The 15,592-nt window shown below is 37.9% G+C and overlaps 1 protein-coding gene across 1 annotated transcript in view; it reads left to right on the top strand.

Moving 5' to 3' along the window:
* Positions 1 to 15,592, top strand: part of MYO1E (myosin IE) — a 93,194-nt gene that overhangs the window by 43,119 nt on the left and 34,483 nt on the right. Inside the window, exons 5-13 of the mRNA XM_061999321.1 lie at positions 1,778 to 1,865; positions 3,448 to 3,537; positions 4,516 to 4,647; positions 6,959 to 7,093; positions 8,283 to 8,415; positions 11,533 to 11,729; positions 12,755 to 12,835; positions 13,211 to 13,297; positions 14,553 to 14,639. Of these exons, the coding sequence (XP_061855305.1) occupies positions 1,778 to 1,865; positions 3,448 to 3,537; positions 4,516 to 4,647; positions 6,959 to 7,093; positions 8,283 to 8,415; positions 11,533 to 11,729; positions 12,755 to 12,835; positions 13,211 to 13,297; positions 14,553 to 14,639 (1,030 nt within the window). The remainder of the gene's footprint in view (positions 1 to 1,777; positions 1,866 to 3,447; positions 3,538 to 4,515; positions 4,648 to 6,958; positions 7,094 to 8,282; positions 8,416 to 11,532; positions 11,730 to 12,754; positions 12,836 to 13,210; positions 13,298 to 14,552; positions 14,640 to 15,592) is intronic.

The following is a 15,592-nucleotide window of genomic DNA, read 5'->3' as shown; positions in this document are numbered from 1 at the left end:
ATGTCAAAACACAGACTCACAAGAAAATGGAACTATATTCCTCCAGGTCAGTTTCTATGGCAGTTGGTATGGAATGAGAAGTATTTGAACAAAGAGGAGAAGGATAATTTATGCATCGGAGAAAACCTTACAGAAATGTGTTAAATTTTTACTGTGTAATAAATAATACCTGATCAGATTAATTCAGTGTTTGTCCCAGATCCTCCTCTGTATTCAGCTGAAAGCTGCATATATAAACTGAAGAGTATGATTTGGTTGAGATTGGTTTGTCTGTTTTGTTCTACAACATGATGAGTAAATTTAGTGTGAGCAGATTTTGAAGAAATGTTATTTTAATTATTGAACTTTTTTTGGTTTGGACTTTTACAAACAGTTTACCATCCAGCAAACTTGTCTGTCCTTATGGATGTAACAGATAAAATCGTACAGGATTTCTGCTTGATGCTTAGGAAAAGGTGACTTGGAATAATAAAACCATAGTCCACACTTCACAGATGAGATGACCAAGAAGAATTTTTTCACCTTTTCACATTTCCTGTTTGATCTGTAAAACTGCAGACAGAAGACAAAAACACGAAAACCTTACAGGGAGCACGGCATGTGGGGAGAGGAGCCTTTCAGTATTTCTGTAACGTTTGGAAGATTTAAAGATGTAAACTGGTATTTGCAGCTTGGAGGTTTGGGGAGCCTTTTTTCAGAATTAAACCTTTGGAAATGTCCCTATTATGCTGATGCTCTGAGTTGACATTCTCAACAAGTCCTTTTCCTGTCCAGGACATGCTGATGTTTCTCTGGTAAACATCGCTAAAATTTATGCAGGGAAAGGTGTGTATTTGATCCATATCCAGGAACAAGTAGGTGCATGATAGAAGATTCAGGAGCTTAAAGACAGCACATATTTTCACACAAGAAAAAAGTATTTCAGATATCTTTATGCCATTGAACCAACATCTGTATGTTGCTTTTTGTATTGATACATTTGTCCAAGTCAGGGTAAATTCATTAAGGTCAAAGCTGACTTGTACCAAGATTTGTGCAAGTCTGGAGGAATTGTGCAGAAATGAAGTTAGCTTTAAGATATGAAATAAAGCCTGAGGTTGTATTGTGTGGCATGTCAATCTTTCTGCCTTGAGAAGCTTACTAATCGCAAGAAGGCAAATCTACATTATTCACCACTGAAGTGAAATATTATAATGGAAGGAAGGAATTGTGAAAGCTAGTATGGAATATTGAGACTTCTTGTACCCTGTGTCAAGAGGCATAGGAACAGGAAGGTAGTTCTTCCGTCATTCAGGATGTGATTAATAATGTCTCATTATTTCATTCAGGAACACCTAGAACAAAAGACTCCTGAAATGAAGGAGGTATCTGGCGTGGCATGCAGAGCTTGGATTTTCAAATGAACTTTTCAATTACGGATCTGAAAGCCTACTATATTTACATAGGAACTGAGTTCTTAACACAGTTGTTCACTTTTGAGCATCTCGATTTAAGCATATTTATCTCTCAATTTACATAGTTTTCTGACCTCAAAGTCCTATAGAGAGTCTGGTGTCCATGCAAGATTATTCACAGGCATGTTCAAATACCACACTACAATACCATATCACACTCTATATATTACCAACCTACCCCATATGAATATGGTATATATTTATTATTATTCATTGTTAAGATACCAACTCTTAGTTGAACAAGATATTCAAATTACTCCATTCTTCAGTTATTTAAAAACTAATGTGTACATCTTGGTGTTCCTTTATTTTGTTTTTTGTAGTGGGGAAAGTGGTGCTGGAAAGACTGTAGCTGCTAAATATATCATGAGTTATATCTCCAAAATTTCAGGAGGTGGCCCTAAAGTACAGGTGAGTTGATCTGGAGTAATACTGAAGTATAAGCATAGTCTTAATGACTTACTTCTGGTCTAGAATGACAAAAGTAAATATTGGCAGACACTGTCAGCCAAGAGGCAATGTACTGAAGAGGCTTATAGATCGGCAACTGGAAATATGTACAAGCCTTCAACTTCAGACAAGCAACTGAAGCTGACAGGGAACTGCATGCTTGTAGCTTGCTGGTGTGATGGGAGCCATATAAGGGAAATAAACAGGCCCAGAATTCTCTCTGCTAAATTTTTTGTAGCTTTCACGCTGAATTATGTCTGTAAGTGTTATTTTTAGTTAAGGGATAAAAGATACTTTGGTGGTTGTTCTTAACTAGATTAAGAACAATAAGTAATCTTTTAGCAGAGGGTATGGGGTTTTTTCCTTCTGTGTTAGCATTCTATTGAAAACAGAATTGGCTTTTTGGGTTTTTATTACTGCTATTAAATCTCTGATTTGTAGACAGAGAGCCAACAGCAGGACTGTTATCTCATTATCTAGTCAAAATTACTGTACCTGAAAGCTTACTGGAACAACAAATAGTTACTTTTGTTAATAACTACACTGTCAATAACTTCTCTATCAAAACCTACTAACTAAAGCTAGTTGAGTGAATTGGCTGTAAAAATTCCCTTAGAGACATTAGTGTCATTCATTGACTGACAGGCAGTGGTAGGTAGGAAGTAGCTGTTTTTACCAGTCCACACTTTTTGAGTGCTTGCTGTTATTTTTTGCTTTATTACAGTCTCTGATGTTGAGTTTGTTCTTTCCACTTAAGTTTTATGCAACAGTGATAGTGTGAACGTTGCAGACAATTATTCTGTAATCAAGACAACGATCTAGAGAAAGTATGCATTGTGTTGTTTTTGGAATAATCATACTTTCTAAGTTAATATTTTGGTTTGTCTAAAATATTCCACCTTTTGCACAAAATTAAAACCCAGTATTAGTGATTACAGAGTAACAGTTGACAAAGTCTTTAAATTCCTGTGAGCGTTTATTTTGAAATGAAATTCAGTCCTTTCTTCAGAACCCAGCGTGCCTGGAGCTTGTTCAGAAGCTAATACTTGGTCCATACTTCCAGCTCCTGGAGTTGGGTGAAGAGACAGTAGTACCACACTATATTGCTTTCTAAAACAGCTAGAAAGCAGTATCATTGATCCTGAAACAGGTTGCTGAGCACTTGGAGATTACTAAATTTCACACTGCTCTATTAGCTGTGGTTCCAAAAATATTTAAATGCTCATATGTAAGAAGGAAATTGTTTAAAATAAAGGTGCTGAAAAAATACAGATGAATTTATTGGCTATGTTGCTTCACAGAGCAGTGAACAGAAGGACTGTTTTTTAGCCTCAGGCATTCTGTTCTATTTTGTAGGGTTTTCTTGGCTCTGAAAAGATGATTAGAGTCTATTCCTTATCTGATCAAGAGGATGTCTTACAGATTCAGGCTTTCTTGCTTTTTCAACATATAATTAAGATGTCACAGTGTTCTAGAAAATTTATAAGAACTTTAAAAATGTCTGTTTCTGAATCTCTATTTTTCTTGTTTCCTAAAATTTTAGCACGTTAAAGATATTATTCTCCAGTCCAACCCTTTACTGGAGGCCTTTGGGAATGCAAAAACTGTGCGAAACAACAACTCCAGCAGATTTGTAAGTTCCTCTAGCTTAGAGATTACTTTGTTTTTCTGACTTGCATGCTGTTACAGAGACAGTATTCAGGAGTATAGTATAAATTTACTATAAATGAGCTAAATCTAAACAAAATATAAAGTGTGTTTAAACCAAAGTATATGTTGAGGGGCCTGTATTTCGTTCTGTGTAGGTTGTATGTTTGTTTCTCTTACAATATGCACTAGTCAGTATGTGTTTTATAAAGTGTTCAGTCTGCAGGCAGATAACTTATCAGCAACAAAGTGGTCAGTTTTCCAGATCAGTAAAATATATGCAGGAATGCATGTTGGTTTTTTAAAAAGAAAGTCAAAGCTTTTTGGGAAAATTGATGCAACCATCCTTAGAATTGTTTGATGGGAAATGCATTTACCAGTATGTACAGAAAGTAGGCAGGAATTATTTTCAGTCTGTCATTATAAAATACTTAAGGTAATATTGTGAGATGACTCTTGAGAGTGTAGCATACTTTAAGTTCCATTCTCAAAAGTTACACGTATGCTTTACAAATTTGAGCTTGTTCCTCAGACAACATGAGTGTTAATGCAATTCATGTCTCCTTGAAAGAAAAAGATAATTACTTTCCCTTGCTTCCAAGCAGAACACTTGTGTTTTAAGTCTGTTGGTTTCAAGGCTGTTAAATTTACTTCTCATATAGGTGAGCCTTGTGGTTTCCTTTATACTAAGCAAGAATTTCAGCAGTGAAAAGGAGTCACTGACTTCCTCTCTACATTGGCATTAAATGTGACATATTATCCCAAGCCTAGTGCTGTGTAAATGCAGGAAGAAAAAAAGATATGTGATGGTTCAAGAATCTGGAGTGTAGGTTATACCTTAAGGCAGCTGTGTCATTGCATCCATTAAAGAGTAAATATCCTAGTGATCTTTCTTGAGATACAGCACAAGTGTATCATTTCAGATTTGTATTTACTGATCATTCAACAATTTTATTTATTGCAGGGGAAATACTTTGAAATCCAGTTTAGCCCAGGTGGAGAACCAGATGGAGGGAAAATCTCCAACTTCCTACTGGAAAAATCTCGAGTTGTAATGAGAAATCCTGGAGAGAGGAGTTTTCACATTTTTTACCAGGTCAGGAGTGTCCTTTTCTGAGTTATTTAAAATAACTAGAAGTGGTTTTCCCTTTGGATGGCAAAGTTGTTCTCAACATAGTGAGATTACTGAATGTGTACCCAATAGGGAAAGCTTGATAACATATTAAGACACCGTGAAACACAGACAGCTGCCTTTCAGCTCCAGAACAAAAGTATTTCAGTATTTCACAGGCTTTGCTTGGACATTGACTACAATCTCCCATATGGAAAAGTCCAGTAGAATATAATAGAAAATGAGAACTTTCCAACAGGTTTCTTTTTAAACAGGCCAATATAATCATACCTTCTGCTTTGGAATTCCATAGCACAGCTGTGAAAGAGAGATTTGATTCTCAGTTAACTTTTCTAGGACACTTAGGATAATATCTATTTGTTGAATCCTCCAAGCATCCCTGCTTGTTTTATGCCTCAAAAGGCTGTTCTGGCCTTCACTGGTCTTTGACACGCAAGTTCCTTATCTGCTGAAGTGCTGTTGGTCAAGCTCCACAAAACTAAAGACAAGACAGTGCACTGTAAGTGACTGTAAGCAGCTTCACAAAAAGTTGAAGTGCTGTTGTGGTTTAGGCCCATCAGGGAACAAAAGACCACGATTAGCCTCAAGGGCAGGGCGAGCTTAATTGCTTAAGGTCCAGGACAAAACAGACCAGGCTACTGGGCTTGGGGAAGAAAACAGAAAATAATTTAATGCAATACCAACTCAAACATAAAACCCCAAAACATAACCAAAATAAACCAACACAGAGTGGTACAACAATGAAGTGTCCGACCAGTCCTTTAAGACCACCTTCTCCCCACTCTTCCCCTCTTCCCCGCCTCAGAGCCCTGATCCCAGTGTTTTTATCTCCTCCTCCCTGAACGGCCCAGGGGGCAGGGAGTGAGTGTTTCAATCAGTCTATTCCCAATAGCTTCTGCCATTTGTCCCTCCTCAGGGCAGATGGGCTCCGCACCCATCCTCCCTGCAAGTCCATGGGGTACCTCACACGCATGGCAGCCCTGCACGGGCTGCTCTGACGTGCATTTATCCCAAAGGCTGCAGCTCCTCTCTGCCTCTCGTGTGGGGCTGCTCTGGGGCCCGCAGGCTCTCCAGCACGGCCTGCGCCATGGCCGCCTCCTCACACAGTCCTGCGCCCGTCTGAGTACACTCACAAGGAGCTGCTGGTGGCTCTCATTCCTGCCATGGCCCTGCACAGGTACAGCTGCATTGTCGCCGCGGCTTGCAGAGTCGTCTCTGGTCTAGTGCTCCTCCTTCCTTCCTGTGGGGTCCACGTGGTCGCCTGCATCTTGTATCACTCTTACACCTCCTACCATCACTTCAAATTCCTGTCCCTAAATAGTGATCACAGAGGCACCAGATTGGCCCAGCCGGGCCGGAGGTGGGTTTGAGCACAGGAGCCGGGGGAAAGTACCAGGTCTTCACTTCACTGCAACCCCCTTTCCCCTGTTATCAAGCAAAAGCTGCTCCTTGCCAAATCATGACAAGTGCCATTGCCAGGAGGGAGAGCTGAGTTGGAGCTGGAATTGCTCCAGGAGCTGTGCCTTCTCCTCTTCTGAGGTATATGAACAATTTGCACTGTCCTTCTGGGGTTTTTTTTCTGTGGCTTGGAGAGGCTTTTTGACACAGGAGTTAAAAGACTGTGGGGTTTTTACTATTCTGAGGTTAGTTTGTTCATTCTTTCCTCTTGCAGCCATGTCTGCCCAACTGTGTAGCCTTTACATAGGTCTGAGGAACCTCTCCTCTGCCATCACAGAGTACAGGAAGCTTTCTAAACTACTCTGTTATTTATTCATGGCTGTATTGGCCTAAATGATGCAAAAGGTGTGCTTGAGACATGCCTCAAATCAACATAGTATTGGAGCAGTTCTAAACTTGTCATATTGGGCATAAAAGATGCTTGGCTTCAAAATTAGTCACAAATAATAGTTTCTTAGTATGTTGTTCTTTCAGTTTTGTCTGCCTTTTAATAGATGTGGAAAATGCATTGCTCCTGAGGATTTAAATAACACATTACAGATTGGAAAACCCACTTTGCCTTATATTTATGAGGTAAAGATAATGAAGGCATTCAAGTCAGTCACGGTTTTGGCTTTTATTAGATATGGAAGTTAGAACTAAACCATTCATGGGATCAGGAATGAGAACAATTAACAAAACTCAGGAAGGATCCATATCTGGCACAGCACTAGCCATGTCTCCCAGTAATTTCAGGTGCAGTCACTTCTTTCAGACCTGCCTCATCTCTGCTGAAGATTGTTGTATGATACCTAATTGGGGGATTTTTATTCTGCAGCTAATAGAAGGGGCCTCCTCCGAACAAAAAAGCAGTCTTGGCATTACCAGTATGGACTACTATTACTATCTGAGCCTCTCTGGGTCCTACAAAGTGGATGACATCAATGACAAATCAGATTTCCAAGAAACACTGGTGAGTTTTCTTACTCTATGATTTGTATAGTGCTGGATGTATGTTCATTTCACTATCCAGTTGTGGTGAAGACATTGGTGTACAACTGGGGGAATGAGCAATTAATGCAAGTGAAACTTGAATTATATTTTACCCTGAGCAGGAGTACCCTGAAGAGGTCCTATGATGCAGCAAAACAAACCTGAGAAGACAGGTACTTTTTGTAGAAAGGTGGTGTGTTTTTTGTTTGCCCTTTTTCAAAAGGGTGCAAATATAATTAAATTTAATTGAGTACAGAGAGTCTGCAATTTGAAAAATCTGAAAATGCAAAAACTCAGTAAGGAACTTGACTCGGAGAAGATATCACAGACTTTTAGCTGAATTCTTAGTGATGACTGATCTTCCCTGCCTATTTGAAACGGTGCAACTGAAAGGCTGGGGAAAGGAACTTGGAAAACATAGATCAGGGATCTTTATCCAGTGCTGTTGTCAATTCCTTTTGTGACCTTTATGCAAGTGATGAAAACTTACTGGTCTCCTGTTACTAGAAATTTACTATTTAAAATAAGTATATTAACACATCTTGTTATTTATATATGTAGCAAATTTAGAGGCCTAAAAAAATTAAAAATCATTACTGTTATATTCTAGTTGATTTGGTATTTCAGAAAAACAGTCAGGTGAGAAGGAATTCAGTAAGTTACATGTACCCTAGGCTCCAAAAAACAGTCTTATTCTGGATTATTTTCTAGTAAGTGTTTGAACCAGACAGATAGTTCTGGTTTTCAGAGTCATTTGGTACAGCTTCACAGTTATTAGTCTTCATGGATAAGCTGTGTGTGTAGAAGGAATAAAATAATTATCTCAAGTTCCTGGTTTCCCATTTTGCAATAAAACTCTTTATTTTTAGTGTGACACTTAAGGTGTTTGGGTTTTAGTAACTTTAATTTTTTCCAGAATTTATTTTGCTAACTAAATGGTGTAGATGCTTCTGTAATTAATATAAAAATGCAAAAAAGCTGAAGTAGGCCATTTGGTACCTTTTGAAACTTGAATGCAGGCTGTAGTGAAATTTGGTTGCCTTAGGTACCTGCACTGTTCGGAAAAACTCAAAATTTTTAACATAAAAATTTTAAAAAGGACTTCTGTGACAAGAGTCATTGAGCAGATTCTTTCAATGATTCAATTTTTCTTCTCTTTTTCTTCCCAGCATGCAATGAGTGTGATTGGGATCTTTGCAGAGGAGCAGGCATTGGTGCTGCAGATAGTGGCAGGAATACTGCACTTAGGAAACATCAGCTTCAAAGAAGTTGGCAACTATGCAGGAGTGGAGAGTGAGGAGTGTAAGTACCTCTGGAAACTGTTGTAGAAGTAGCAGGGGGCTGGAACACAGATGGCATAAGATGAACTACAATCTTGAGCTGCTTATCCAAACACAGTGCCTCATTTTTTATTTCTTATGGTGCAAGGCTGGTCATTTAGATTCTCTCCCAAAACCAGTGGTACACTGAGGCTCCTGTTTTGTCTTGTACACTGTTACCTACTTACTAGGAGTGACACTTTACATTTTGAATTTCAGAAATCCTTTTCCAGGCCTTGAATATGAAATAATAGAAATTGTGAGAAATGTTTACAAGCAGACTTGAACTCTGCTCTTTTTAGTGCATCAGCACACATTCTTAAAAACCCCTGTTTCTTACATGGTTTGTCTGGCCTTACTGTCATGTGAAAGCAGTTCCCAGCTTGTGGAGTATCCCCAGTCTCAGGGACATGGTCATCACTCAGGCCTGTGTGTATATATGTTCACATATATATATGTACATATATCCATACATACATCCAGAAGTGCCTTGAAAACAGAAATTAATTGAAATGCAGAATTTCAATACTACAGTTGTGTTCCCTGTCGCAGATCTTGTGCAGACAATTTGCCACTCAGCTGTATTGGTACTCTTCTGCTATTTATTTTAAGAAATTGGGAAATGAAATTACTATTTTTTTAACTTCCAATTTTTTTAATTTGAGAGAATAGGAAATGAACCCAAAGAGCAACATTTCGGGGCATTTTTTACATCCAATATGCTTTACAATTCCAGATGAGCTACTGTGCTTCCATTTAAATCACACTATCGAATATTTAAATGAAATTATGACATTTAATGGCCAGATGGAGTAGATACAGAGCATGTTGCATCAAAAAGTAGCAGACTGAAAAGACATGAGTTGAAAATAAGAAGTTGGTAAATGAGAAAGTATTTCTGTGATGAGCCATGTACACCACGTTTCTCTTGCTTACTGAGATATAAATACAGAAGTCATGCATGAATAATACATTGAAAAAAATAGCAGGTAGAAGAAATATAGAACTTATAAACATACTGCATTTCAAAGAAGCCAGAGAAGAAATAGCAATGTCTAGTACTATTTCTGCATTACAAAGTTGAAAGTTATGTTCATTTCTCTTTCCATTAATCCTTCCCCCCACTTAACTTTTTGTGCTAACTAAACACTTAAGCATTTATAGCTAGGGTAGCCACGAAAGATAAAACACAAGGAAAGACCACTGATAATACATAGTTTGCATAAGTCTGAAATAATAAAAACTTTAAGAATTTGTTCATTAGTGTTCCTGTCACTATATAGCTAATTGCAGAAAAACATGCAAAGGCCATTCTTCAAGACTCCCAAACCTCTATCACTGAGTCACAACCAAATCTATACAGACCATTCTTGACAAACATTTAGACAAATACTTGTTTCAGATTGTAAGTATTTGTCTTGGTTACAGTGTTTAATTATATAAATAGTTGAAAAAATGTTCTCATTATTTATTCTAAATCTTTCATGGTGCAAATCCTGCTAAATACTATTTGTTCTCTCCTGGATGCAGAAAACAGTTTAAAACATTTCTCTTTACCCTTGCATTGTATTAAAAGATTTGGTTTACACTTTCTGAAAATTGATGAAGTGACCTCCAGTCTTTTTCAGCTTTTCTTCACAAGTGGTTTTTAAAATGTTTCCACAGAATGCTACTGATGACACTTTGAGGATCATTTTTTACATTACATGCATATCCTGCTTTATAGTAATTTCTAGATGGTAACACTGTGGCCCATAGCTAGGAAACAATCAGGCATCTTAAGAATGTGAAGTTATATCAAGTTGTGTCCTGCAATTCTTCACTTCCTTGACAGTAAATCATTAGCACTGTGAAGGAAGAGTTTCCAAGGTATGCATGGTGGTTCTTGCCATTATAGTATCTTCATAAATTCTTATAGAAGTATTGGGTAAATACTCACTCTGGCATTTTTACAATACATGTGAGCATATTTGGTCTATAATTACCTACATTCTTTTCCATTTTAAAGCATGTGATACTTTTCCATGTATTCCTCAACCTGAGTTTGCAGTGAGTTAACAGAGATGTTGCCAATGACTCAGCTTTGGTTAGTTGTGTGGTTCCTAGGACCCTAGGGTAATTTTAATGAGCTCACCGATGGCAGTAGCTGCTAATTGCAGAAAGCTGGTGGGTATTTTCAGTTTTAAAAATAATTTTGGATTAATGTACCAAAGGGGTTACCAAAATTCATGCTGTGACATAACAGATGTATAAAGCACAAGTGGCTGCTGCTGCCTTAGTAATTGTTTTACATCCTTCTCACATCAGTAAAGTAGGTATGGAAGCAATGGAATACGGAGAAAACACTGCTAGAGGATTATGTGGTTTAGCAGATGTGCAATACTATTTCTATATGCTTTCAACACCATTCCTCTTTCTCCAGTCCTTAAGGTGTGCAACACCTGCAGCTAACATCTGCACCATGTGCTAAGGATGCAAAGAATATCGGACTTGAGGCTCCTTATTGCACACACGTATTTTTCTGCTTTACTTTTAAACAAAGGGAAACCAGAATTTGCAAAGTACTTCCAGAATAAGGGATTAAAAAGCCAAATCCAAACAAGTGGCAAGGCACTTAAAAACTTTTTGCAATACCCTAACTAAGAAGAGGAAAGCAAAGGAATATTAGGAAGCAAATAGTATACTCTTTATTCTATTTTAAACATTTCATATTTTTGCAAACAGTTTTCAAAGGTGTCAGTTTTATTTACTGTATGGGCTCCATGTTTTATTTTCATCTCTTCCAGTAGTGCTTTGTTTGAACTGCATAGTTCAAAATTATGAACTAAGCCATTTTATATGTTTGAAGGACTGGAGGTACAGAAATAGTGGACTGTTTTACTTCAAGGTGGTTTATTTTAATTGAAATGCATGTAAGTAAGAAGTTGAACATGTCCTTAAAGAGCTTAGGGAAATTTTTTAAGACATGGATCTCTTCTTTTGTTAAGCTGCATGCCTCATGAGCTGATTCTTACTAGACATACAGGTTTTGGTTTTTTCCTTCATTCTGTATTTGTTTAGTCTATAAGTCATAATGCAGCAACCCTGATCTTTCTTGCAGTTTTAGCTTTCCCTGCTTTTCTCCTGGGAATTAACCAGGACCGCCTAAAGGAAAAACTGACCAGCAGACAGATGGACAGCAAGTGGGGAGGCAAATCTGAGTCCATTCATGTAACACTGAACGTGGAACAAGCCTGCTACACCAGGGATGCACTGGCCAAGGCCCTTCATTCACGGGTGTTTGATTACTTGGTGGATGTAAGTTGTGTTTGCTTGATTATAGTGAGGTATCCAAACAAGTGCATTATGAGTATTCATTGCACGGCTTTTCTTGTTCATCATTTCTTTCACCCAGCATGTCTCTTTGTCTTAACCTTAGCAGCAGCGCGGAGCAGCGCAGTGGGAGCATGACCACGAGATGCCAAATACAAGACACTGATAATGTGACAAATGCTATGCTGTCTTTGAAGCAAATGTGATGTGCTTTCAGCACTATATTTGCTCAGTCTCCTGCCACAACTATCCCATATGACATTCTGACATCAACTTCCTTTCAACATCCATCCTTCTCTTTCTTTCTCCTACCTAGTTGAGCATTTTCAGATGAGCAGAATTAGTCGGTTATGGTCCCCTGCTCTCTTAGCCCACTCTCTTGCCAAGAAAACCCCTTCAGCATCCTGATGTTATGGTATTTGAGAATATGGTCAAATTTCATTCTCCATGATGAAGTTTTCTCGTTCAGAAGGAGATCCTGGGTTGGATTGGTGAAAGAACCTTACTTTTGCCCACAGATGCTAGCTGGATGAAGCAGAAATCCTCTCCATGGTGGCACTGGTGGTGTCTCAGAAGTATCTCTCATCATGACAGCTCTGTAATTCCTATGTGTCTCTAGCAATGCTGACACTGCAAAGTAGGGGGGAATACAGACATGGGTGAGAAGATTCATAGTACTGTCTGCAAAAGGCATCAAATATCAGATTTAGTTAAAGAGTCAATGAAAAAAAACTGAGGCAGTTACACCAAAGGAGAAAGAGTTTTACAAACACTAGATCCAAAGGCTCACTAACCTGGAAGACGGGGTAGTGTATACTGGTAATTTCCTGTCTGTTCATAACATTCTATGAAAAACTGAAAGTCAAATATACTATTACATATGTTTGTATTCCATTCAAAATGTTCTCCTTGAAACACAGCATTTTTTTCTACAAAGATTTAAGGCTATAAATATATCTTTTAGCTATATAAACTACACTTTGTTTTACATTCTGTTTCTGTTTTATTAGTCTATTAATAAGGCTATGGAGAAGGACCATGAAGAATATAACATTGGTGTCCTTGATATTTACGGCTTTGAAATATTCCAGGTAAGGCAAAGCAATACTCAAGACTTGAGTTGATCTGACATGGGAGAAAAAGGAGGGAGAAAAAGTCTAAAATAGAAAGAACCGTAGATCCTGTAGCCAGAAAAAAACCCAAACAAACAAACCAAACCCAGCTTCTTGGACATTAGTTCTCACTGGTAATGTCTCATTTAATAAACAAGAAGTACTGAAGAAACTTCAAAGAAACTAGGTCACTGACTTTAAAAGAAAGATTTGAGATTACACAGAATGTCTATAAAGTCAGCAACCCATCTGTCATTGACAGCGTTTCTTTGAAGCTTATTGCCAGCATAGGAACCTACAATTATTGTATATAAAGCACAAGACTAACTTTAAAAATGTTTTGTTTTTCTATAGAAAAATGGTTTTGAACAGTTCTGCATCAACTTTGTTAATGAAAAACTACAGCAGATTTTTATTGAGCTGACACTGAAGGCAGAACAGGTAACCAGACATTTATTTTGAATGCATAAATGAGCCCTTGTTTTTACAGTTGTGGAAAAATTGAAGTTTCATCATCTGCTAACAATAGAACTTGCCTCATTAAGCAAGACAAATTAAAAAACCACACTTTTGTTGTTGGCTAACCCTAAGACTGTGAACCACATCAGCTACAGACATTTCTTCTCTAATACAGTGGTACAAAAATGAATCCATCAGTGGTATGTTAATGCAGTCATATGACTCTGCCCAGACTTGCTGCATGTTCTGACTCATTGACAGAAACGGAAAACTGCAGCTTGGTTCCATCCCTGTGCTTTCAGTGGACCTGGCACACAGTGAAGTGGGAATACTTGTGTTAATTTCCTCAACACTCTTCTTTTATATATATAATATATGTGAGTGAAATAGATTACTGAGACAAACACAAAATACTTTTTTGCAGTTCTTTGCTCACAGTCTTAATGCAGACTTTCACTTTACATGATTGTGAGCTTCTGCATGGAGAGGGCAGACAATGCAGCACAGAAGCACTGGGTGCAGCATGAGATTAGGCCTGGCACCAACTTTGGGACAATGTTTTCAAGAATGCACATACACAGTTGCCTTTATGTAAAAGTAACTGGCCATTGCTGTTGAGCATGCAAATGACCCACTAAGTGTCTAGCTGAACTCATATGTATGCAACTGGTGGGTCCATTTCATGAAATGTTAGTGTGAGGTTTTTTTCCCCAGTCAGTCTCTAGATGTCTTTATGGTTACAGTAATTGTGTACAGAAAAAAAAGGTAGAGCTGTGCCTCCATTCAATGTGCATTGCTAAATGTGTTGTGTTGGGGTCTGATCCTTGTGGTGCCTGTCACATTCTTAATTTTCAGGATAGATTAACGTACGGATGTTCAGGTGTACTGTTGAGATACTGTAAGAGTCACTTCAATACTATTTGTGAAGTGCTTCAGCAACAAACGCACTGGTGAAATGTTCCTGTTCTTCTCAGTAACTACTCAAGGGCTATGACAAAAGGATGTGTGGGGAGGACAGCAAAGGATTCTGATTCATCTCTTAGGCGAGGGTCTCTTAGTAGAGAACTGGATTTAACTATCATGAGGGTAATTTCTCCCACCTCCCCACAATCATACATACATTTGACAAGTCTTTCTGAACATGAGTAATGCAGAATTTGTGTATATGTAGCACACTAAATCTAGTGGTACATCCACAGTGCAAAGGAGTATTTGCATCTTTGTTTTTACTTAACAGGAAGAATATGTGCAAGAAGGAATTAGATGGACACCAATAGATTACTTCAACAACAAAATAGTGTGTGACCTTATAGAGAACAAAGTGGTAAGTATTTAGAACAAACAGATGGAAAAAACAAGAAGATTTTTCTCTAGAATATTTGGACAACTGCTTTGCTGTCAAGAATGTTCATAGGAAAAATGCAAATACTGTTGTTCAGTTACTGAGTCATACTAAGCCTATATATAAAACTTACATAAGAGCTCTAAGATATATATCATCTAAGATATATGTTTTCTAAGATATCAACCAAAGAGGAAACCATAAGATACCATGGTTGATATGATACTAAAAAATACCAAATGATGGAAATTAAAATTTTATTCACCTAAATTTATCATTAATGACATATTCTGCAGTACATAAGATAAGGCTTTCTGTGTCCCTAGGAGTACTGTACTTCAGTTTGGGGAAGCTGCAACACCAGCTTCCTTTGGGGTACTGTCACAAATTAAGCAGAAATATGTGGAGAAGAAATATGAGGAAGTGTGGTAGATAAAAGAAATTTTGTGTCTTTGCTCTACAGAATGTTCTGCAGTTCAAAGTCCTTATGTTCTGATTTGGGGTGACAACAACTGCTGAGTTATCCTTTAGACAGAATTAGGTTGTTTCTCATCTAGTTCTTTGTCCTCCTGTAGGCCACATAAAATAACTTTAACAGTAGTTCAAGCACCACAGTGACTTGTGCTTAAACACACACCAGATTTTGTGCATCTCCTATCTGTATCAGGAGAGGAACTAGTAATAGGATAGGGTTTCTTTCACAACCTTAGCTATGAAACTACAGCATGTGAGTTTAAATACATCAGATACGGGGTTCTTTGGTGGAATGAGAAAGAAGATTGCTTTGTGCAGGAATTAAAATGTTGGGCTCTGGGGTTGGTGTTTGTTTTTTAACAGCAATCAGTGCTTTCCCCATCATTTCACTGTCACTATCGTTACACAAAGTGATATCTCTCCTTAAACTATTTGCATGCTTGTGTACAAATTGGTCTTTA

Source organism: Colius striatus, chromosome 7, assembly GCF_028858725.1.
Source record: "Colius striatus isolate bColStr4 chromosome 7, bColStr4.1.hap1, whole genome shotgun sequence".
NCBI classification, from domain to species: Eukaryota; Metazoa; Chordata; class Aves; order Coliiformes; family Coliidae; genus Colius; species Colius striatus.
Note: the sequence above shows the minus strand (reverse complement) of the source record. Positions and strands in the feature narration are given on the sequence as shown.